Source organism: Poecilia latipinna, unplaced genomic scaffold, assembly GCF_001443285.1.
Source record: "Poecilia latipinna isolate Pla-1442-1.1 unplaced genomic scaffold, P_latipinna-1.0 Scaffold1656, whole genome shotgun sequence".
Lineage (NCBI taxonomy): Eukaryota > Metazoa > Chordata > Actinopteri > Cyprinodontiformes > Poeciliidae > Poecilia > Poecilia latipinna.
Window position 1 is genome coordinate 18083 of NW_015114272.1, and position 24707 is coordinate 42789.

General features: G+C 42.9%; 1 protein-coding gene across 7 annotated transcripts in view; it reads left to right on the top strand.

Annotated features, from left to right (window-relative positions):
- The window catches only part of ltbp4 (latent transforming growth factor beta binding protein 4), a 42255-nt gene that overhangs the window by 11773 nt on the left and 5775 nt on the right, over positions 1-24707 (top strand). For 2 of the 7 annotated variants that reach the window (XM_015059730.1, XM_015059734.1), the window contains 22 exons: positions 12865-13101; positions 13210-13280; positions 13832-14014; positions 14171-14273; positions 14787-14846; positions 15256-15378; positions 16812-16988; positions 17062-17190; positions 18171-18695; positions 19222-19353; positions 20133-20246; positions 20375-20494; positions 20580-20693; positions 20767-20886; positions 22060-22185; positions 22252-22377; positions 23054-23176; positions 23257-23466; positions 23766-24020; positions 24181-24252; positions 24333-24461; positions 24532-24672. In XM_015059730.1, coding sequence (XP_014915216.1) covers positions 12865-13101; positions 13210-13280; positions 13832-14014; positions 14171-14273; positions 14787-14846; positions 15256-15378; positions 16812-16988; positions 17062-17190; positions 18171-18695; positions 19222-19353; positions 20133-20246; positions 20375-20494; positions 20580-20693; positions 20767-20886; positions 22060-22185; positions 22252-22377; positions 23054-23176; positions 23257-23466; positions 23766-24020; positions 24181-24252; positions 24333-24461; positions 24532-24672 — 3390 coding nt within the window. Of the gene's footprint in view, positions 1-4752; positions 5656-12864; positions 13102-13209; positions 13281-13831; positions 14015-14170; positions 14274-14786; positions 14847-15255; positions 15379-16811; positions 16989-17061; positions 17191-18170; positions 18696-19221; positions 19354-20132; positions 20247-20374; positions 20495-20579; positions 20694-20766; positions 20887-22059; positions 22186-22251; positions 22378-23053; positions 23177-23256; positions 23467-23765; positions 24021-24180; positions 24253-24332; positions 24462-24531; positions 24673-24707 lie in introns of those variants that run through there. The other 5 variants (XM_015059736.1, XM_015059732.1, XM_015059731.1 and 2 more) reach the window with 5 other exon arrangements.

The window sequence follows — 24707 nt, forward strand, 5'->3', positions numbered from 1 at the left end:
ATAGTGTTATTTCCTGGATTTTTTTCTGTGAAGAACCCAGAGAGGGTTATTTGCTTGTGCTTTCTGGAAAACAATATATTTTCACATTTAGGCTCCTGCAATCGTCACTTTTTCTGTTACAAACTGACTCCGGCCCCCAGCAGAGAAGGGAAAAGTTGTGTGGCCCTCACAGGAAAAGTTTGGGGACCCCTGTGATAAATCGTGACAAAACATTTGAAAAAGCTGTAAATTAGTCGCGTTGCAGTTGCAGCACTCGTTACCACCAGACGTTGCAGAACAGCTGACGGCCAAACAGCCGGAGCCCTGAAGCAGATGAGCTACAGCAGCAGCAGACCATGATGGCTGCCAGTGCTGTAACCCGGGGCAACAGAAAACGTTTCCTGGTCCAGTGAGTCTCGGTTTCAGATGGTTCTGTCAGAATTTTGGAATAAACATGAAGACATCTATTGATATGAAATAAGTATGTGAAAATAAATAGCTTTTTTTTTATATTAGCTGGCTTAGCATTACCCATTAGTGCTACATTAGCTACGGTTTTCTTAGAAGTTAAACTTCTTTAGGAAGTAAATATTAAAACAGTTCAATTTAAAACACATTGTTCTGTGAAATTAATTGTAAAACTACTAACTATTAACTATTTTATGACTGATATAAAGTACAGGAGAATGAATGTCATTTTTGTATTAGCTGGCTTAGCATTAGCGCCACATTAGCATGAGGTTTCTTAGAAGCTAAACTTCTTTAAAGAGTTAAATATTAAACGATTAGATTTAAAATAGAAAATCATATCAAATTAGTTGTAAAGCTCTCATTTTAAATGTTTTTATAACAGATTTTATCTGATATAAATAATTTTTTGGCTCAGGATTACCTTTCTTGATTTTAACCTCTTAATAAAAACTACACAGTCATGTCAAAATAAAATAAGTATTATGACACTTTAATTACATGCTTTCTAGAAACGATTATTTTCCTTCAAACGAGCCCGTTTGATATTTTCCTATATTTGTAGCAGCATACAGTCTGATGTTTTCCTGTAAATGTTGGACCTCAGTGTGTTTTTCCTTCCTGTCTTGCAGACAGTCGGTTGGGTTGTTGTTTAAGTAAATGAACAGGGTCGTATATGTAGCATACCTCAGAACGTGGATCATTTTGTGGCTGATAAGTTGGTTCTGTGAGATAAAGTGAATACAGCGCAGGCCGTTAAGCTGCTGCTGGAATGTTTTCCGTCCATGACGTGTTAATGGAGCCGGCGGCCTGGTGTTCACTGTAAACCTCAGATAAGCTGCGTGTTAAAGCAGTCACACGGTTCAGGTCTGATTGCTGCGATTAGACCAGTAAACAGTTCCTGTTATTGTTCAGCTGTTGGAAGAAAATACCTCAGACCGTTCTTCATCAGGGGGCGCAGGATCAGCTACAGGTCTAAATGTTTCATTCATGTGTGAAGGACACTGGTGCAAAAATAAAAATGAAACCATTTATCATGATGGTTTTCTGTTGTGCAGAAGCTGAGCTGTAGCTTTTAGCTGTTAGTTTTACCAAGAGATCCAACTTTCACCACCTCTGTTGTTGGGATCTTTGTGTTTCCATCAGCAGATGTTTCTATCAAGTCCAACCACTGAGGCTACAAAAACACCAACTCTGTTCAGTCCATGTTAACCCGACTCCGGTCCATTTGTCTAGTCAAAGTTCGGTTCGGCGGGTGAGGTGTGAACACTAATCAACCTCTGACCCCTGGTCCTCCCAACCTGGGTCTGGGTTCAGTGGAAGTGAACTCGGTGTCTTCAGAGGTTTTGTGTCGTTTCCTTCAGTGGTTCTTGGTGCAGCGCCCCCACAGGCCAGGAGGGGAACAGGCTGGTTTGACTCAGAACCACAGCAGCTGGAGGTGGAGCAGATGTTCTGGTTCCAGTAGAACCGGGTCGACCGGACCATCAGGAGGAGAAACTTCCTAGGTGGTTTTTACTGTAGGTACCTTTCTCCCTGCTGTTTACAACAATGATCCCCACATTAGAACAACCTGCGCTCTTTCCTTCCTGTATCCATGGTTTTCCACTGTATATTCTTAATAACATCATGATGCTTCCAACGGAGCAGGAAAAAGTTGCCCATTTAAGGCTATCTGCGCTCGCTTGCTGGCCTCCCACCAGCAGAGCCAACGTCCAGCGAAGGCACTGGAAAATGGACGGATTCCAACAAGCAATGGCCTGACAGCAGGGATCAACCTGTGAGACCGACACCAGTCTGGTGTGCCGGCGGGGCCCCCGCGGGGCCCCAGCAGGGGAGAGGACCACAGTGTTTGGCTGAATAGAGCCTGGTTGTTTCTGCATGTGTTTGTCTATGATCTCATGTCCTGACTGAATGAGGGCTGATGTAAAGTCAGGATCAGTGAGGCAGAAACACTACAAACACCACCAGTGGGAGAAAGTGTCACTGAGAGCATTATTATTATTATTATTTATTATTATTTTAGCTCCAACGTTACAGCCTCAGCTGGTCCTTTACTGTTCACTCTGATCCAAGGAATCGGGTACTGCACTCTCAAAAACACAAAAACAGAATGTAAATGTGTTGAAGTACATAAAATTCTCTAAGCTCCTGCCATGTATCAAGTTGAAGAGATTTAGGGTTGACATTTAGGTTTTTTATCCCCCTGATGGTCCAGTCGACCCGGTTCTACTGGAACCAGAACATCTGCTCCACCTCCAGCTGCTGTGGCTCTGAGTCAAACTAACCTGTTCCCCTCCTGGCCTGTGGGGGCGCTGCACCAAGAACCACTGAAGGAAATGACACAAAACCTCTGAAGACACTGAGAGCAACTTCCTTCTTCACCAGATGGAAACAAGATGGAGGCGTCAGATTTTAGTGGTTGGAGGATTTCTCTTTAGTCTTTGGCTAAAGACCAGGAGCCTTATTTGCTGCTAGCGCTAGTCTAGCATGTTAGCTTTAGTTGTATTTACCCAGAATGCCCTGCGCTGTAGTCCACTTCCTACTTTTGGAGCGGTCTCTGGTCCACTTGGCGTTCACATTCAAACCAAACCAGAGTTGACCGAACCCAGACCGAGATTTGGAGGACCAGAAGTCTGAGGTTGGTTAGCATTCACACCTCACCAACCGGACCAGACTTTCTAGACAAACAGACTGGAGTCGGGTTAAAGTGGACTGAACTGGGCTGGCGGGAATGAAACCCTTTAGGGGAACCAGACTGCAGCAGGATGTTTAACCTTTGAGGAGGTTTGATCATGTGCTGCATTGAGCCTGGAAGTTTGCTTGGGAATCCAGGTTCAGGAACCAGACGTTGGTTCCTTATTGCAGTGACCCTAAGACTACTGATGGGACTTTCCACCAGAGCAGTTTGGAACCTGCTTTGGATCCTGGATGTGGTTCTGAATTGATGTCGTGCGTTTCCAGTAGAAGAACGAGGTTCCAGAACGTCCAGTCTGGTTCCAGTCGGTCGCTGTGGTTTTCCCGGTTCATCAGCGTGACGAACACCTGAAGACAAAGCAACAGCAACCGCAGTGGGTGTTTTGTTGAAAGCCATCATTGTGGGAACCAGAGATGCTACATCAACAGAGGGCTCTACACACCACAGAAGAAGAGCTTAGTAGCAAGATGGCGGACAGCCTGCGTGCCTCTAATCCCTGTTCGCAGAGTGTTTGCCAAATGGCCTCCTTCCTACATCGGGCTTTATGGTGTCCCTGGTGTATGACGTGCTCCTCTGGTATTCAGATGATTGGTGTTTTTAATCAGACTTAAGACTCTGAGTTCAGAGTGGAGCTGCTGCTCTTCCCCATCTGAAGAACCAGTTTGAGCGATGCTTTCTGGACACCTTCCAATCAAAGGACTCACCAAGACTTCAGTGATTTCTTCCTGGAGGCTTCTGCTGAAGGTTTAAACAATTGGATCTGATTTTATCTAGTAGCTAACGTTAGCTAGCTTTAGCTTGAGAAAGCTTACCGGAAATTGCGTGTACTTTACACAAACTCATGGAGAGTAGAGCCATGACATCTCTATCAGGCACAAAATGTCTTAAACATTCCTCTTGCTCCGACTTTAATTCTTCCATATTTGGAAGCGTGACCAACACGGACTGAACGGCTTCGCTCAGTTCCTCTGCTGCCATCGCCAAAACTACAGGCAGACTACAAGATAAAACAACAACGTCAGTCTTTTATGAATCCTCTTTCTGTCTGCTGACTATCCGAGTTGAAATTCAACCGGACAAATCAAACTCAATGGGAGAAAAAAATCAGATGGAGCTCTGAAGGGAGATGAGAATCAAACTAAGCTTGGTCAGAGCTGAAACTGTGACAAGATTCTGATGTTTGAGTTTGTTTCCATGCAAGAAATCACAAAAATATAACAAAATGAACATTTAGCTCAAATCTGTAAATGTTAAAATAAGATCAATTAAACTGAGGTAAACTACGACAAATCCAACTGAGCTCATCTTAAATAGGTGCATAAAAAAGAGAAATTAAGATAAACAAAGCTTGGGCTAATAAAATAGCATAAACCAATATACGGTCAGATAAATTACCTTGAGCTGAGGTAAAATAAATGAAGCTAAGATGAATTTACATGCCAATAATACCAGAAACTCTACTTTCCTTGCAGAAAAGCAGTTGGACATAAACATGATGTTTCCCTTGATGTGTTTCTCAGCCAAGGCTTCAACATTTCGCCGACAGATCGTACTTCATCACTTCCTAGGAAATATGTGGAGACATTTTTATTTCTTTGAGCTTTAGGACAAGTTGACCAACTTTAAAGCCCAGCTGCTGAGCCTGAAGCTCCTCAGAGGAGCTGCAGAGGAAACTGGGAGGAATCAGAGCTCCAGATGCGTCATGTAAACACGACAGCAACAAATCAGGTTCAGCAGACAACAACATGTCAACAACAAGTGAGTAAACTCAGCAGTTCCTGCTCAGCCTGCAGCAACATGAAGACACTGAGCAACCCGACCCCTGAAATCCAAAACCAGGTTGCATCATCAGCCTGACATCCTCTAAAGCTCGGCAGTGCGTTACGAAACCAGAGATACGGGGCCTCAGGAGCGAGGAAGAGGAGTAACCGCTGGCGCTCCGCACGCCGACCAATGGAGCAGATCCCTGCTAAACATTTAGTTTGGAGTTGAGCCCAGCGCTGCACACTGCTTCCAATTATCTGCAGCTCTCTCTCTGCCTGCTCACACTCGAGGGTTTAGTGAAAACTGACCGGGGAGGGAAGGGGAGGGAGATGGCGTTTTCTTCTTCCTCCCTTTTTTTTCCTCCTCCAGTGCTTGTTTTCACTCCACCAACTAGCAAGAAACGGAGAGCGAGTTCAGATTCGGAGAGCGTAGAGCTTTGAGGGTTCCTGGCCATGCAACAAATTCACAAACTCTGCCTGCAACTGTGAACATGCAGCGGCCTCGACTCGCCTGCTTCCCGCTCCTCTTCATCTTCTTGGCCTCTCCTGGGCCAACGTGGGGGCAGACGGGAACCAGAAGAGGACTGGAGAGGATTCAGGTGATGTTCACGCCGACCATCTGCAAGGTGCTCTGCAACCAGGACGGCTGCATCAACCGCTGCGAGCAGGGCAACATGACCACGCTGTACAGTGCCGATGGCGGAGCCGCAGGAAGGCGAGACGGCGCTCACGGTCCCGGCTTCAGAGTCTGTAAGTTCCCAGGATCTGGGACTAAACCCGGCAACATTCAGGCTGCATGGCTGGTCGCTGATGCAACGGGGAAAGCTTTAGGTTGTGTTCAAACCACCAATCAGATAACTCCTGTAAATCCCCTAGAGGGTGCTCAGACCTTGTTCTGTTAAAAAATGGGACAATGATCGCCTCACATTCAGCAGCATTGGGTTCAGAAACATCACATACGTTAAACTTCATAGGATTTTGTGCACAAAGAAATAATGGAACATGAAAAGCAGCTTGTCATAAAATAACGATGTGTCTTTCTGTTAAACGAGTTTATTTTTGGCCACAGGCAGCAAAGATGTCACCGAGTCTAAAGAGTGCATGGCTTGTCTTTGGGGTTTATATTTTTTTTATCTCAGGATTTGATACAAGGATCAGTTCAGATCTACAGGAGAAAATGTTCACAACTTTTTAAATCTGCTTTACAGTGTTTAAAACCAACCAGAGTTCAGCTTACAGTTGATTATTGAACTTTATTTAAAAAGGGATAATATCTAACGGAGTCATAAACGTCACCAGTTGATGCGTCGAACCAGATTATAGCAAAAGCTGATTCACATCTGAAACAAATAAATATAATAAATGTTGTCCTGTGTAGGACAACAAAATGGTCCTTAACAAATTCTAGATGAGACCGGAGCAGACTGAACATGGTTGTCTTCTAGTTTCTGGTAGAAAAGAATCCAGAGAAAAACCATTAATCATGCAAATTGAAATTATGGAGTTTGTTTTAATTTATCAGGCGAATAATTGATGTATTGCTTATTAAAACAGGCTTACAATGCTACAAAAATAAGTAAATAAACATGAACTTTTAGTGTTTTTAATTCTCTACTCGGTTGCATAAGCGCTGCCTTCTGATTTAAATTTTCCGTGACTACTTGGTTTTTGATGGCCGTCCTCCACTGCAGGTTCTTTTGGTCTTTTTCTCGCCAGAAACTTTTCCATTTTGCGCTCGCTATACTAGCTTGACTGATTTGACTGGCAGCCAGTCAGAAAAATTAACTTTACAACAAATTATTTTAACTTATATTTTGTTACAATGATTGAAAAACAGATTATATTTTATTATAGAAAAAATTATTTCTTTCTTGTTCATTTTAGTGACAAAAGTTTAGTATAAAGAAACACTGAAAAATATAATTTCTAGCCTAAGCTAGTTAGCATTGCGCATCCCCAGATGAGCCTTTAACAACATAAAAAAATAAAAAACGATAAAGAACAAATTATTTAAGAAATTGAGATCCTTTTTTTTTTTTTTACTGTTGCATTTATTTTTGTCATCCTCTCCAGCTTTCTGGGGCCTGCCTAGCGCCTCCTGGTGGTTCCCAAGGGAGCCACAACCACCACTTTGTAAAACAACTTTATATCAAAGCTGATTGATTGTTTGGTTAGAATGGCCTAGTCAAAGTCCACACCTGAGAATCTGTTGTTCTCCATCCAACTTGACTGATCTTGATCTGTTTTTAAATGAAGAAAAAAAAACATTTTTTCTGTAGTTTACCTATAAAAATGTTAACACTTCATCAATTCCTTACAGATTTAACATACAAACCCACTAAAAGCATTAGATTAGATTAGATCAGATTAGATTAGTCCAACTGGTGAAGAATGGGGTAACACTTTATTTGAAGGGGGGTGAATAAGACTGACATGACACTGTCATAAACATGACATAACACCTGTCATGAACATGAATAAGTCTTCATGAATATTCATGACTGTTGTCATAAAGCGTCATTCGGTAAATTATGACACTTTTAATACAAAGTTGACATTATTCAAAATGTCTTTGTTATGACAACTTGACATTAATCTAGACAAAAATGACTTTGTTGTGACATTAAGCAAGATATTATAACTTGTCATGAATGTAATAACAGGTGAATTTTAAAATGTTAACCTTATAAGACAGCATTAATAAGTCACTTGTTACACATACTTTTTGCTGTCATTAGACCATAATTGTGACATTATTCTCCTCTGTTAAAGTGTATCACAGTAAACTAGTAATGAAGATGTCATTGAGGGTCATTGCTCTTTCGCTTTAATGACAGTCATGAACATTTCCAGTTACTTCAAGTAAGTGTGGTCCACTTTACTTGAGGTAACTGGAAATGTTCATGACTTGTTAATGCTGTCTTATAAGGATAACATTTTAAAATTCACCTGTTATTACATTCATGACAAGTTATAATTTCTTGCTTAATGTCAAGTTGTCATGATGACATTTTGAATAATGTCAACTTTGTATTAAAAGTGTCACGATTTACCGAATTACTTTATGACAACAGTCATAAATATTCATAAAGACTTACTCATGTTCACAACAGGTGGGTATGACAGTGTCATGTCAGTCTTATTCACCCCCTTCAAATAAAGTGTTACCAAGAATGGTCCCATAAACTGCATCAAAGCCAGAAAAGCTTCGACATTTCAGGAGAAAGCGTCTGTCAGACCTGCTGCTGCCGACAGCAATGATTTAACTTCTCCTGATCTGGGATCAGTCCAGAAGGCCCAAATATTCACTGGCTCTTCTTCAGACGCAGCGATCTGTAGGTCACATGGCTGAGCTGGAGCAGCTTCACTCAACACACTGAACTCTGTTAGCGCTGACATGCTAATTCAAGTTCAGGCTTTGAACGTTTACCAAAAACAGCACAGGGGAACGTCACCTGACACACCCTGATGGAGAATAAAGGAGCGGCTGCTTCTCTCAGGTCATTGTTATCGTCTTTCCACATTAGCATTGTGCTAATGCCCTGGAGCAGGAGCTGCTGTTGAGGTTTCACTCTGAAGATGATCAGTTGATCAGCAGCTTCCTCTTAAATTTATATGAAAACTGAACAGATGAATTTGGTTTTTTGCTCACTCTGATCGTGTGTTTTTGTTTTTGAAGCTGGATTTGTTGAACATGAAAAGCTGGAAAGATCCAGATGTCTTTTATGTTCTGCAACTCAAAGGATTTTAACTTAATGAGTACACAATGTTGCACAGTTTAATGGAAAAAGAGTTACAGGGAGAGGAAACGGCGCTGACATGTGGCTTTCATTTTTCATTAGCTGACAACTCTCAAAACAAAATAAGTCAAGTTTATTTGTATAATACATTACAGCAACAAGGCAGTTCAAAGTGAAAAACATAAAAACATTGTTCAGTCATCAATTATGAAACAAGCAATAAACATCACATTTTGTCATATCATCTGAATCTCCAAGCAAATACACATCAAATGTGTTGAAGCAGCTCTGAACAGGTGGGTTTTAGTCCTGATTTACTCAGTGTCTTAAACTTATTTGGTGCTAAGCTGTTCAGTGATTTACAAACTAACAGAAGTATTTTAAAGTCAATTCTCTAGATCTTGCTGGGACTTTAGTCCTTTAGTCCTGGAAATGTTCTTCAGGTGACAGAAGGCCGACTTTCTAACTGTCTTTATGTAACTCTAAAGGTTCAGGTCAGAGTCTGTCACCCAGATTTCAGGCCTGGTCTCCAGTTCCTAGCTGTAATAACCGAAAATAAGTATTTCTGAGCATAGAAAGCAACCTTTATTTACTTCCTGAACATTTCCAAGCATATTTAATCTTGATCACATCTATTGATTTGATCAGAAATCGTAGTTTTTTTTCTTGCTACAGAGTTAAGTCCTTGCAATGCATATTGTGCTCACGGTTTTCACAGTGCTATAAGTAGCAGAACACACACACACACACACACACACACACACACACACACACACACACACACACAGAAGTCGATACAAAGTCCTAATATTTTGCACCATATTTGGACTTTGTATTAATCTCCATTCATTTTGTTTGTTACTGGTTTCTCAATTGTTGACTGTATGATGTTTTTATGATTTGTTCTTGTATTTTTATGGTGCAACAGATTTGAACTGCCTTGCTGCTGAAATATTCAGTTGAACAAATTACAAGTATACAACAAACAAGCAAATGAGTGTATATGAGGAATACAGCACTTGCATAAATAAAAAGCCAGAATTGTTAAACAAAAACGAAACGTATTTGAATTTACTGATTGAGCTTTAGCTTTAGTTAAATGCTGTTAGTGTTGAGCTTAGCTTAGGTTTAATATTGTGTTGGTGTCGCACTTAGCGGAACTAATGTTTACGATTACTGCTTCATGGTTAGCGCAGCTAGTTGTTTAGTTAGTGGTGATCACTACTTCCTAAACCTAAATCAGTTCCTAGTCTAACCATTACTAGTCTATTCCTGATCTTAACAAAACTTAATTCACATCGCATCTCTAAACCTAACAAGTAGAGCTGCAGCGAAAATGTCCTCGCTCTTCACAGTGACCTCAATTTGTGGGTTAAAGTGGAGGAACTGGTCCTCTATATGTAGAGGACCAGTATGCAAGTACACACACACACACACACAGCACCTCTGATTGATGTGTGCAGGATGTTTTGCTGGTGATGTGTGACTGTTTGAACTTGCAGTGAGGTAATGAACACAAACACAAGCTTTGGGAGGTAAAAGGGTGGGGGTGGTGACATCATGGGGTCAGAGGTCAACTCCCCTGACCTTACAGCTGTTCTCTGCTCAGTTTTTAGTGATTTAACACGAAGAGCAGAAATGTTTGAAGGAGTGTCTTGTTTTTCTCTGTTTGTGTAAACTGTAGCCAACATTACAGCGGTGCAGTAATGAGTTCAACGGTCGCAGTTCTTCTGACTCCCTCTGTATGATTTACTGTTGCTTACGTGACATTTTCCAAATAAAAGCCTTCAGGTCAGGCTTTCCCATGCAGCCAGAAAATCACCTCAACATGAGAGGGACGACCTGAGTCTGGCTGTGCAATACTTCAGTTGCATTTTATCCATAATACAGCTGAAACCAGATATTTACTGTAACATATCCGCAGCAGTTTTTCCTCTCTAGCTGCGTTTCCGTTGACCAGGAAATTGTGACGATAAATTTTAGTGGAAATGCCAGTTTTGAAAAAAATGTTTTCTTTTTAATTAAAGTCTTTGTGCAAGGTTGAAGTGGTTTTTCAACATTTTTGAAACTGCAATGGAAACACTTTGACGCTTTTGATGAAGTTGTTGGTTCTCCTCTAATGACTGAAATAACCTGAAACCAGGCTTCTTGATAATATGGTTTTCTGGATGATAAATTGTCCTAGAAGTTATTGTGATAATGCTGATATTGTTGTTTTGAGACCATTTTCCAGTAATATAATGGTAATAATGGCATAATGATGAAAGAAAACATTTGCTAAGATCAAGAAACTTTAAAAACTTTAAATTCTAATGAATATTTAACTCTGGAACTGGAAGATGTTTTAAATATCCAAACTTAACAAAACAAACAATAAATAAAATGAAATATAAAGTCTCTGGAAACAAAATTATCCTTCAATAAAGAGTTTAGTTGAGAGCAGCAGACTGAAGACTTTTATCATCCAGTTTTTGGTAGAAAAGAAAAACAAAAAAAATCACTGAAATGGAAATTAAGTTTGTTTCAGTTTATCATGTGATTGATTATTGCTTCTGTTGGTCACCTCCCAGGTTAAGAACCACTGGCTTAGAGTCAAAGTTTAGAAATGGTTTATTTTTTAAATATGAATCTCTGAAACATGATCTTTGCAGTAATGTTGGAACACATTTCTTTTGTTTCACTTCATATTGTGTAACATTTAGTTAGCTGTACGCTGAGCCAGGATCTTTGTGGAGTCATAAAGTCTCTTTCGAAGTATTTACCCCCTGGATGTTTTACCCCTTCTATTGTTTTTACGGAAGATAAACTAAGTTTGTCTTTTTGAAGAAAAACCTACCATGTTGCCTTTTATCTGATTTCTTGCTGGAGGTTTTAAACTCCAGAGTTTTCTCCTCCTACGCTGAGCCCAACAGATTGTTTGTGTTTCTGTGATTTTTCTGTGTTCATGATGTCACAGTGCGCCTTTGTTTACCTCGAGCTCGGCTGTTTTCTGGGTTTGGGCCTGAAACTCGCTCCAGACTCGGCGTTGATGTGCTCCATCTGTGGTTCAGTTCGATAATCGTGCAGGACAAATCCACTCTGTAGCAGCTAACCTGAGCGTAGCAAACACACTCACTCACTCACTCACTCACTCACTCACTCACTCACTCACTCACTCACTCACTCACTCACTCAGGGTCCATGATGGCGCTGGTCCCTCCTCCAAAGTAAAAGCACTGTAAACACCCAGAGGTTTCCGTGAGTTTCCGTCTGATCGGCGGCATTTTGGACTTCAGCAGCTCTCGGACTAACAATGTAGCCACTTCCTGTGGCGTCGGCTCAAACAGGAAACAGGAAGTGGTGGCTGGTTCTGTTGGCGCCAGCCTCACCTTTCACCTGTTAGTGCTCTGATATGGATGAACTGGGAATGTTGGTGATTACAGACTGGGAATTCCAACAAAGCAAAACCACTCAGTAAAAAAATGTGGAATAATTAAATTTTTTTTACTGAATTTTTTTCAAACAATTAAAATGTCTTACTAAACATTTTATTGTTTGGATTAATTTTTGGAAGTTCATTAAAAATTTTGTTTGGAATATTGAACTTTATCATTTTGCTCATATTTTAGTGTAATATTAGGATCTGACCCCGAGCTCGTGAATTATTTGGATTATTAGGATCATTATTTTGATATTTAATTTTTTCTATTTCTTTGTGGGTTTAAACTAAGACCACTAATTATTAAAATGTTATTTAATAAATACTTATTTGTTTTTTTTTGTCTAAAGTCTGTTAGAAATTAAATTTAATATGTAGCAACATATTTACAAACATTTCCACATATTTTGCATTTAAATTTTAACAGTAAAAATAATTTCATATTTTTGGAGAAATTCTTAAATTTAATTATAAATTTTGTACTTTTCTGTGACAAACAGAATAATTAGATGATCTAAATGTTTAGTTTCTCTTTATTTAACAGGAACAAACTAATTCAGCTTTGCCTCTTAAACATGGAGGTTTCAGGCTTCATCCCTGGTTAGCTTCCAGGATTTAGACAAATTTAAAAAGCTTAGAGGTTTCAAATATTACCAGTAATAAAATAAAATAAAAAAAATCTAATAATGCAGTTCAGTTTTCGCAGTGCTGTGATCATTGAGCCTCTGTTCAGCCGTTCTGCTGCTGGTTCCGACCCAAAAGGACCCGGACTGAGCAGAACCCGGTCCATCTCCTCCGCAGTCCTCTGCCCGCTGCTCTGTAAGAACGGCGGCGTCTGCCTGCAGACGGACCGCTGCCTCTGCCCCGCTAACTTCACCGGGAAGTTCTGCCAGATCCCCGTCCCGCCCCCCGGCGCCGCCTCCACCAATGAGATCGTCCGGCTGCCGCTGCCCTCCTCCGCGGCGGCCAATCAGGAGCTGATGCGGTCGGAGTTCCTGCTGCCGCTCGGCCAGACCCGGGCGGCGCCGCCGTCCGCAGGTGAGTCGACGCACCTCGCTGGTCAAAGTGTTTATGAGACGTTTTTATGTTTTCAGAGAAACGTTTGGTTTGTCTGTGAGTTTCATGTTTCTTTTACCAAACACGAAGACCCCCGCATGGTAAAGGTCAGAGTTCAGCACCCCCCAGAGGCCAGCGTGAAGATCCACCAGGTGATGAAGGTAAAGCCAGTCATCTCCTCTCATCCAATCAGAATCAACTTCCTGTTCAAGTTGCTCAAAAAACTAGGAAATATTTTGGTTTCAGTTTTTTTATGAATTTAATTGAATTTTGATTTATTTTGGGATTTTCATTTGACATTCTTTAAATTATGTCTTTTTACAAATTTAGTTTGAATTTATTTTAAATTGTGTATTTGATTCTATTTTTATTTAATTCTTACTAATATTTTTCAATTTATTTAGTTATTTTATCTTTCACTTTTGTTTTTTAAAATTTCTTACTTGAATACTTTTTACATTATTTTAATAGTTTTATTAGACTTTTTTAATAGTTTCATTTGGTAGTTCCTATATTTTTTTCATTTTGCACTATGTTGTAAAAAAAATTAATTTCCCTGTATTAACTTTATTTTTAAAAAGTTTAATTTATTTTACTAATTTAGTTTTTCGTTTAATCTCCATGTGTGATTAATTATCTTTGTTGTTTTTATTTATTAAATTCTGTCTAACTTGAACAAAATCACAGATTCTTTGCCTCCGTGTCGCTCCAGGTGTCCGGGTCCAGCCCGGCCCTGCGGACCCTCTCCTCCTCCTCCTCTTCGGGTTCGGCTGGCGCCCCGGCTCCGGCTCCAGCAGGTGGCGCTAGAATCCAGGCCCAGACTCTGAGGGGCGGCGGTACCTACAACCAGCAGTCTGGCTTCAAATACTGCTTCAGAGAGGTGAAAGACGGACAGGTGAGAGGAGGCAGGTAACAAACCGCTTCCTGTTTGACAGACGGTGAACTTTAAGATGTCGCTGTGAATCTTTGTGATATGTAGCCAGTTTCCATCCTCCTGGAGCAGATTATTCCTGCGGTGTGATCTGTGTTCGCTGTGTTTGTGTGTTTGCAGTGCAGCTCTCCACTTCCTGGTCTGAGGAGCAGAGAGGTGTGCTGCAGGGGAATCGGGAAGGCCTGGGGTCTCACCGACTGCAGCCTCTGTCCTGAAGCTCCAGGTAGAAACACAGCGAACCCCCAGAGGACACAAAACTGTCACTTTAAAATAACTGAGCAAAGCTAAACAAATATTAAAAAAGCTGAACTAAAACAAAACTGACACAAGATCAAATAAACAATCTGTAAAATAAATGAGCTTAAGATAAACTATGGTAACATAAACTTAGGTAAAAGAAATGAAGCTTCACTAAGCTAAATAAAATAAAATAAACTAATATGAACGAAATGAAGCAAAGTTTATGTAAGACAAAAATATCATGAATACCATGAATTATCCCAGGTTTAGGTAAATTAAAGGGCGAGGTGGGAAGTCAAAGCTAGATGAAATGTTATTGACAAATGTAAATACCAAACTATTAAATATAAAGGAAGGTAACATATGTTAAGGTAAGCTAAGGTTAAATAAACTAAGATCAGCTAAGCTAATTACGGTAAACCTAAGTAAAGTCAAGTAAGCTAACCAAAGTTAGATAAATGCTGATTTTCTGAATTGATGTTTTATTTGTTCGCAGGTCAAAGCAACAGCAGCTGTCCTGTTGGCTTCGAGCGAACCAATGGAACGCAGTGCGTCGGTGAGTTAAACACCCACACAGAGAGGTCAAAGGTCAGAGGCAGGTGGAGGGCTCCTAAGATGAGTTTATCCAGTCCAGAAGGGGGCGCTAATCCTCCAGTATATCAAACATGAGCAGAAGGTTTTATTTTCCTTTTTGTATTCAGATTTTTTTTTACATAAACATAGAAAAACATTAATATTTTTTATATTCAAGTTGTTTTGCAGGAACTCGTCTAAATCATATCTGCTCCGGTTTTAATAATCAGGAGATTTTAATCTGCAGATTAATTTTCCTGCAGAAACCATGCGTGGTTTTCTGAACTGAGTTTCAGGTCTTAGGGTTGCAGCAGTTCTCCTCCCGTCTCTGAATGTCGGAGTCGTGGAAGTGAAATCCCGTCACTCACGCGTGTGTGTGTTGGTGTGTGTAGATGTGAATGAGTGCCTGCAGCCAGGGCTGTGTGAGAACGGCATCTGTGTGAACACCAGGGGGAGCTATAGCTGTGTGTGTCGGTTGGGGTTCATCCTCGATGCCACACATGGAATCTGCATCTGTAAGTAACACACACACACACACACTCCGCCGCTGGCTTCACCAGAGGAATAACGCAACTCTTCCAGAATCCTCCTGAATGTCCGTGGGGCGATGCACAGGCTTCCATCAGGTGGGAAGTGAGGCGTTCAGGCGGTTTCGGTGAATCCTGGCCGCAGTTGCGTCATTCCGACCGGCATTCCTCGACGGAGGAGGAAGGAGCTGCAGGATGCTGGTCTGGCTGCTGTCTGAGGCATCGTCTCTGTTTCCGCTTCTAAAAACTTTCATTTTCCAGGATATTGTTTTTAAATCCAAATCTTTTTGCTCCAGTTCCTGGGTGTCTGTCTTGTTTTGAGCCCAGAAACTGAACCAGAAGGGATTCATCTGAGTTACAGGAAGCAGTAAAATCTACAGATAGAGCGCGGGTTAGCTGATTAGCACAGCAACACCAAGCCAGGAGTAACAGGTACAACAGAAAGTTAATGTCTGCAACATCTACTGATAAAAGAGCAGTAGGAGACAGTAATAAAGAACAGACAGTGGTGAGCAACACTAACTGGCATGTTCACTGCATTAACCATGAAGTGCTAATCATAAACGTTAGCTCTGCTTTAGCACTGTACCAACATGGTATTTAGCAGTAGCTAAGAAGTTATACCAACAGAGTATTTAGTATGCTAATGCTAAAGTGCTAACTTCAATCATGTTGATAACCACCGTGTACTACAATATATATCGCCCTCTACAGGATCAAATCTGCTACTGCATCCAGCCTGTCTGGTTCGGGAAGTGATTTTTGATTTTTTTGGAACAGATTTTTGGTTTAAGTTTTGCAGAGTTTTGCTAATTGACCACGGTACTGCTGCGTTCAGAAAGCAGCAGGACATTGATTTTAGCTGCTTCCTGTACAACTACAGCAATGCATTCTGGGTACAGAATAACATGGGGAGAGGAAATGGAACTACTGAGTAAACATTCTTCAAAATAAGAGCATGAATAAACGTCTAACAAGTGGAATAATTCAACACAGATGTTGAAGTTTATTTAACTGAAAGTTTACAAATCAGCTAAATTAATTTAAGTTAAGCTAAGTGTGCCGAACGTTTTCAAAGTTAGCAAACATGCTAAAGTGCTAAAGGACAAGCTAGCTGCGCTATTAGCGGATTTCTGACTGCTCCTGAATGAAGAACTCCAGATGTATTTGACTCTTGGTTGGTCCAGAACTTCCCATCCATCTCCCTGATTGTTGTGTCTCGGCCCGGTTTTGGTTTTGCTCGGCTCGGTTCTGGTCTTGTATCTGCCTTTATTCTCTGAAAGCACCAGGAACTGGACTCTGTGTGTTTCTGCTGGACAGAGATCAGCATGTTCTGGTTCTGCATGCGGCGCTCTGGCGTCTCGGCCCGTTTGGACCGGAATGTGCTCGGTGACGTATCTCCGTCTCTGTTTCCTCCTCAGCGCAGAGCGTGATTTCAGAGGAGAAGGGTCAGTGCTACCGGGTCCTGGGCTCGAGTCGGGGTCCGTATACCTGCTCCCTGCCCATCGTCCGGAACATCACCAAGCAGATCTGCTGCTGCAGCCGGGTCGGGAAGGCCTGGGGGCCCGACTGCGTGCGGTGCCCCTTCTTTGGTTCAGGTGGGTCGGTTCTGTTCCAGTGGTTCTCTGGAGCTTTTCGTCAGACTTTCTGTTTGCTCTGTTTGCTCCTCAGTTGCCTTTAAGGAGATCTGTCCGGCCGGCCCGGGTTACCATTACTCGGCTTCGACTCTGCAGATCAGCCAAAGAGTGGACGGCGATTCGACGGGCCGAGAATCCCTGCTGACCGCGCAGGGCGGCTCAGGTTAGCATCCAGTTGGATCCAACGCAGCGCCTCACGTTATCTGGGCCGCTTCTGAAGGTTTTAATCATAACACATGTTAAAGTGTTTGTTTAAAAGAAGAAGGAATCAGATTTTGTTATTTTTACTTTTGGGAAAACCGTTTATTCAAATTCATTTGAACAAAAATATCTCAGTTACAAAATGCTCCCTATAAACTGTTTGTTGGTCTTAATTGGCAAAACTGATGACCAGTTTGGGGAACACTTTAGCTAATCCGCTAATAGCGAGCTAATTTTCATTTAGCGCTAGTATTTTTACTAACTTTGAAAGTTACAAATAAATTCTAAATCGCTAAGCTAAAAATGAGCTCCATGGTTATTTGTGGAGCTAAGTTTTTAGTTTAGCTTTGTGGTTCAGTCCTTTTGCTAAGTTTGAAAACACTTAGCATACATACATCTTCACTGAAATACATTTCTGGATAACTTCCAAAACTAAAAATTAGCACCACTATTATTAGCAGAGCTAATTTTTTTCTCTTTTTTTTGGTAGTTTTAGCTTCCGCTAAATTATTTTTTTCTGAATAAATAAAATGCTAAGCTAAAAATTAACTTGGCAGTTGTTAGCAGAGCTAATTTTTAGAGTAGCAGTTTTGCTAACCTTAGAAATATTTAGCACACTTAGCTTCCGCTAAATAAAATGTTTCGGATAATTTCTAAAGTTCTATTCAACTTTATTCGTTTGAATATAGTTGTGCTGAAGTTTTGATTATCGGCTGTTAAGAATCCTTCAGGTAGTTAGATGTTTATATTCATGCTCTTATTTTGAAGGGGAGGAAGACCGTTTTTGCAGCACTCTTTCTTCAGTGAGCAGTAGGAGGAACCAGCGCTTCTTTGTTTGAATCGGAACATAAACTCGGTTCCTTTTTCTCCTTCAGCAGAATCGGACCTCCAGAACTTCTGATGATCATTCATTAATGTTCTGGACCTCCTTCTTCCCTGCAGATCTGGTTCCCGGGTCCAGCACTGCTGGAGCCTCCAGTTCTCAGCAGAGACCCAGTTCATCCGGGTCACCATCTGGTACCAGAACCGGTCCAGTCCAGTCCCAGATTCAGGTCCCTGCTCAGCCGGGCGTGACTGCCGTTTCCAGACCGACTCCCCCTGCTGGTTCTGCAACCCGAACTGCTCAGGCCCGACCGGAGGTCCAACATGGCCGACCGGAGGTCCAACATGGCCGACCGGAGGTCCAACATGGCCGACCGGAGGTCCAACATGGCCGACCGGACCCCCAACATGGCCGACTGGAATTCCAAAATGGCCGATTGGACTCGGCTCTGGCGAGGCCGCAGCCGCCGCTGGCGTTGCCGTCCTCTGGATCGCAACCCGACCTGGCGCCGGTACCAGCGGACTCTCTGCCGACCCCGGCCCCGCCCCGGACCTCGGAGCGCGGGTCCAGACCTGGACCAGAACCACCCGGTCTGGAGAGACGGCCGGCTGCGAGCCCGACCAGCCGGCCCGGCAGAGTCCAGCGTGAGTAGAGCCAGAACCAGAACTGGATTATCCGGTTCTGGCTGTGCGTTGGTAAAGAACCGGGTCAGTTTATGTTGAAATATCTGAAATAGATTCTTTAGATTAAATATGAATCTGTCTCACCAAATTCTGATTAATTTTGCCTCCAAAGTCTGAACCTTCTCAGAACTTCAGACTCAAAATGAGGTTTAGGTTTTGTTTTGTTTTTTAAAGGAAAAGTTAAAAACATTTTCATATTCTGAAGTATTTTATAATTTCAGATTAAAAATAAATTATTTTACATTTTTTTAAAGAAAAATAAAACATATTTCTGGCAGCGTCATGTTACAACAATAACAAATTTTACTGGATGATAAAATGTCCCAGTAATTATTGTGATAAACAATAATATTGTTTTGAGACCATTTTTAATATATTGACAATGTAAACAAAGTATTGATCTCAGCTTAGTTCATCATGTTATCATTTGTTTATTGTGAAAGGTCAATGTGCATTCATTAGCGTGCGTGTGTGTGTGTGTGTGCAGCTGTCCGTGGCGTGTGTCAGATCAGACCAGGTGTGTGTGAGCGTGGCCGCTGCGTGGATCTGCCAGGTGGGAAACACACCTGTGAGTGTGATGAGGGATTCCAGCCCAACGCTCAGCGGAGCCGCTGCTTCGGTGAGAAAATCCACTGGACGGACGAAACCTCAACATGATTCATTATTAAAATGTTTCATTTCATCTGAACATCAAACTGTTTGACATTTTTGATTATTAAAAAAAAATTCAGCAGTCATTTTTCATCCTGAATCTTAAATTATTCAGATAATTTTATTACAAATTTGAATCAAGACAAATGGAAAAAACATTGCAAAATATCAAATATAAAGAACAATTCAGTCAGAATTATAGCAGATATTAAATCTGAAAACAGTAAGCTATCAAAAAGATGTCTTCCACCAAATTTAAAACAATTAAAAGCTCTGGAAATAATCAATAGTTTAGTTGTTAGTAATTCATTAAATCTACGGAGCTAAATTGAGGCCATAAAATTTGTTCAAAAACTTTGTACTGAAACTGAAAAGAATTGAATGTAAAAAAATATTGAGATTGAAACAAAATATTTCAAATTGAAGAATAACTTTTAAACTAAAAATGATTAAATGGAGAAGAATGAAATCTACTTTTTCATTTAAGTGTTTTTATCAGATTCAGAGGAAGAAGAATCATGGCTGACAGTACGGAGCTAAATTTGTTCAAAAAATTATTTTTTGAAACTGAAGAAAAAGTTAAAATTAAAACTTTTGTAGCAATAAATGCCAAAAATATTGACTTTGTTGAAAGATAACTGGAAAAAATGTCAACTAAATGTAAAAAATTAAACATAGAAATAAATATGTATAAAAAATATTGAAATATTGTTTATAATGCTTTTATTTCCTCGTGTTGAATCCCAGATGTGGACGAATGTCAGCAGAATCCCTGCAGTAACGGGCGCTGTGAAAACTCCCCAGGGAGCTTCAGGTGTGACTGTTACCATGGTTACAGGCTCACTGGGAACACCTGTGAAGGTAAAGGAGGCAATATTTCTGCTCTGACTGGAAGATGTTTCGGGTGTGTTTACCTGTGTGTTGCTACCTGTGTGTGTGTTTACCTGTGTGTTGCTACCTGTGTGTGTGTTTACCTGTGTGTGTTCCAGACGTGGACGAGTGCGTGGATCCGCTGCGGTGTCCAGGTCAGGAGTGCATCAACACGCCGGGTTCGTTCCGCTGCTCGCCCTGCCAGCCTGGATTCGGGCTGCTCAACGGGATCTGCACAGGTAACGCTAACCTGCCTCTCACCTGAGGCGCTGGGTTCTGATTGGACCGGACCCGTCCAACTCCGATTCTCCGTCGTGTTCGCAGACATCGACGAGTGCCGTCAGTCCCCGTGCTCCGGCGGCCGCTGCGAGAACACGCCCGGCAGCTTCCGCTGTGTCTGTCGCCATGGTTACAGGCTCCAGAACAACACCTGTACAGGTAGGCGCGGTTCGGTCGCGACGCCGCTCGGCGGGAGCGGTCGGGTCAGTGACCGGGTCCGCTGTGTGTTCAGACGTGGACGAGTGCGCGGAGCCGTCTCAGTGTCCGGGGCAGATGTGTGTGAACTCTGTGGGGTCGTACAGGTGTGTGTCGTGTCGTCCAGGATACACGCTGACCAACAGGCAGTGCACAGGTGTGTTCACACACACACACACACACACACACACACACACACACACACCGAGGTTCTGTTATCAGAATCACAGAAATGTGATGGATTCTCCACATTATTAGAAATATCATCATCATTTATCGTGAAATTTATTAGTCTATCATTTTTCTTATTTATATTTTGAGAGTTAAAACAAAATGTCATAAGTAATAAAGAAGATATTCTGTTGTTTTTACTCAACAGCTCTGTTTTCAGCTGCTGATGTGTGTAGTACCTAACCACTCCACCAGATGGCGAACCGCCCAACGTTGCTTTGGGTGTTTAGTGAAGCTCTATTTTAGTTCTGGTGTACCACACAGACCAGTACTTGGCCCACCTGTGTTCTGTTTTCATGGTTCTCAGCTTGATCATTTTGGGCCATAAGAGTCAACCTGTTTGCTGATGATACTCAGGTTTTCATCTGACTTACCGTAAACGTTCCAGCATGTTTCTCCTGCAGACATCTTGTCTCGTTTCAGAGGAAATGTGTGTTTGGTTGCTTCGGCTCTTGGTTCTGACTGAGAAGGTCTTTTAAAATATATTCCACAGTCCATGAGTCCTGGCGGTATATCTGTCTGTTGCCTGGTTTTCGGTGCCTAAATCAAACAGATTCATCACCATCATCATCATGAAAGCCTTCAGTTCGTCTCCAGCGAACCTCCACTCAGCTCTAGTCTTACTAACCAGGAACTGATGTAACATTCAGAGGTGGAACTGGAGCCTCTGGCGCTCTGAACGTTTGAAACGGCGCCAACTACATCACTGATTAATATTAGCGCTAAAGCGCTATATCACCTCAGTATTTAGCTGAAGCTAATGCTAAAGTGCTAACTTTAGTTCAGATTATATCTGTCATTGACAGACTACAAACCTCCAGTAGCAGTTTAACTTTGACATGATCATTTTTTTTCTTTAATGCCTTTAGCTGTTATATTTGTTTGTATTTGTTGAAGATTTCTTAACAGTCGGTGACCAGTTTCAAGACAGATGTGGAACTTTCTTCAGCTGAAAGCCACTTACTTTTCTACATTGATTTAGGAGAAACTAAGTGTTGTAAAAAGTTAGCAAAAATGTTTAAGAGCTAAGCTAAAAATTAGCTCCTCTGTTAGCGCGCTAGCAGAAGGAAGTGCTCACTAAGCTAGCTCTGTCCTGCAGACGTGGATGAGTGTGCGAGCGCCGGAGCGTGTGACGCGGAGCAGGTGTGTGTGAACAGCGTGGGCTCGTTCAGGTGCGACTGTCGCCCCGGTTACCGGAGCTCCGGCCTGGGCAGGCGGTGCACAGGTGAGCAGAGCGCGGCGCCACTGAGGTTGGTTTAAACGGAGCTTCTGATCAGGTTTGTGTCTTCAGACGTTAACGAGTGTTTGGAGGGAGACTTCTGCTTCTCCAGAGGAGAGTGTGTGAACACACCTGGATCATACACCTGTGTGTGCTCACCTGGATTCACGCTGAGCGAGAACAGGACGGCCTGCCTCGGTGAGCCTCGTTCAGACTCAGAGCTCTGGTTTCTGACTTAAACGTCTCTTTTCATTTGTTTTTTCATTCGATCGAAGTTTATTAATCAAGGTGACGATGTTACCTGCTTGAACAAACAAACTGAAGGTTTTTAGCCACAGGCTAATTAGCAAACACAGTCTTGGCTGCTGGACTTTAAAGCTGCAACTATGATGTTTGTTTATTGATTATTCTGATAATTAATAAGATTTTAAAGAGTCACATTCTGCAGATTTTTCATTTAACCTCTTAAGCTTTTATATAAACTTAGAAATACATTAAAAGATTCAATCAAATAATTCAGTAAAATTTTTTAAGTAAGAAAAGCTCAGATTGAGCATAAATACTGCCATTGGGGATTGATATGGGGATTAATTATAGACTAATAATTGGTTGCAGAAGATGCTTCCTAGCAGATTTTACCAGAATTTGAACCAGTGAAGCTAAAAATGCCACTTTTAAAATCTAAAAAGTGGAATTTTTGTTTGTATTTTTGTGCAGTTTTGACTTGATTTCTGCTCTGTGTTTTCAGCAAACAGCCTCCAGTTAATGATCAGCTGGTTAATAAATTAGTAGATAATTATTTCAGTAATTGATTAACCATTCCAGGTTTTCATATTTTTGTCTTGATGGCCATATATTTAAATTTCCCTCCCAGACGTGGACGAGTGTGTGAGGCCTGGTGTGTGTTCAGACGGCCGCTGTGTGAACACCGACGGCTCCTTCCAGTGTCGGTGTCACTCGGGCTTCAGCGCCAACCCGGAGCAGACCGCCTGCCTCGGAGCGCCGCCGGAGCGCCGCCGGAGCGCCGCGCCGTCCCGGACGTCCTCACTCAGCCCTCCTGTCTCTCTGTGTCCCCAGATGTGGATGAGTGCGTGTCCAGCGGCGGCTCTGTTTGCCCGTCGCGGCGGTGTGAGAACACCATCGGCTCGTTCCGCTGCCTCGCCACCTGCCAGCCGGGTCAGCGGGTCGCCGCCGACGGCTCGTGCGTCGGGCCGCCCGTGTCGGCTCCTGCCTCGGCGGCGGCGGCCTCGCAGCCCGCAGCACCACGGCTCCCATCGTCTGTTCCAGGTCAGGATGATGATGAGTTTGCTCTCTCTCTCTGTGAACTATTTCCTCATGGCTTCCACTATGATTTAACTTTTTCACATCGTTTAACATAGTAATTATAATGTAGGAACATTTCTCTGTTCTGATGAAAACGTGTGACAGCAGCAGCCTTTACTTCCTGTTTTATGTTGCTAACCGTGAATCTCTTTGGTAAACCTGCTGGTTGTTTTAAAGGATTATACAAATACATCCATTAAAAATATTTGGTAAGATTTTGTGTTCAGATCTTTTAAAGTTCAGCGTTCTTTCTGCCTCTCCAGAGTCCGGGTCCCGCCCTGAGTCCACACACTCCTCTTCCTCCTCCGGGTCCCAGATCAGTGCGGTGGATGTTTCTGCGGTTCTGCACCACTCGTCTGCAGCGCAGCCCGGTGAACTGAGGGACTGCTACTACAACCTGGCAGCAGGCGGCTGCAGCCTGCTGGCGGCCAACACCAGCCAGCAGGAGTGCTGCTGCACCGCGGGGGAGGGCTGGGGGTGGGGCTGCCGCGCCCACGCATGCCCTGCCGCAGACACAGGTGGGACCTGCAGGACGCATGTGGCCGCGGCGCTGCCGCCTGCTGCGTCGCTGCCGCCGCGTCGCTGCCGCCTGCCGCGTCGCTGCTGCTGCGTCGCTGCCGCCTGCCGCGTCGCTGCTGCTGCATCGCTGTGTTCTTACGGCTGCCGTTTGTGTTGCAGCTGACTTCCTGTCCCTGTGTCTCAGTGGGAGGGGCTACGTGACGGCAGGGTCGGGCTCCTTCAGCTACACAGGTACCCGCCGACCCGCCATGTCTCACCCTCTGGTTGCCGTAGCAACGGCGGCCTCTCAGCCTCCTGCTGTCTGTCCCCAGACGTGGACGAGTGTAAGCGCTTCCATCCTGAGGTGTGTAAGAACGGCGTGTGTGTGAACAACATCCCGGGCTACAGGTGCTACTGCTCCAGCGGCTTCGTCTACAGCGCCGCCCTGCTGGAGTGCATCGGTACAGACACAGCTGGGTCCGGCTGCGCCCGACCTCCGGCTGCGCCCGCTGACTCGTTTCCCTTCTGTAGATTACGACGAGTGTGAGGAGGAGAGCTGCGTGGGCGGCGTGTGTGTGAACACGGTGGGGTCGTTCTACTGCAGTTGCCCGCCGCCGCTGGTGCTGGACGACACGCAGAGGAACTGCGTCAACGCCTCGCACCTCACCATGGGTATCCCTTCCTCATCCTCATCTTCATCACATAGC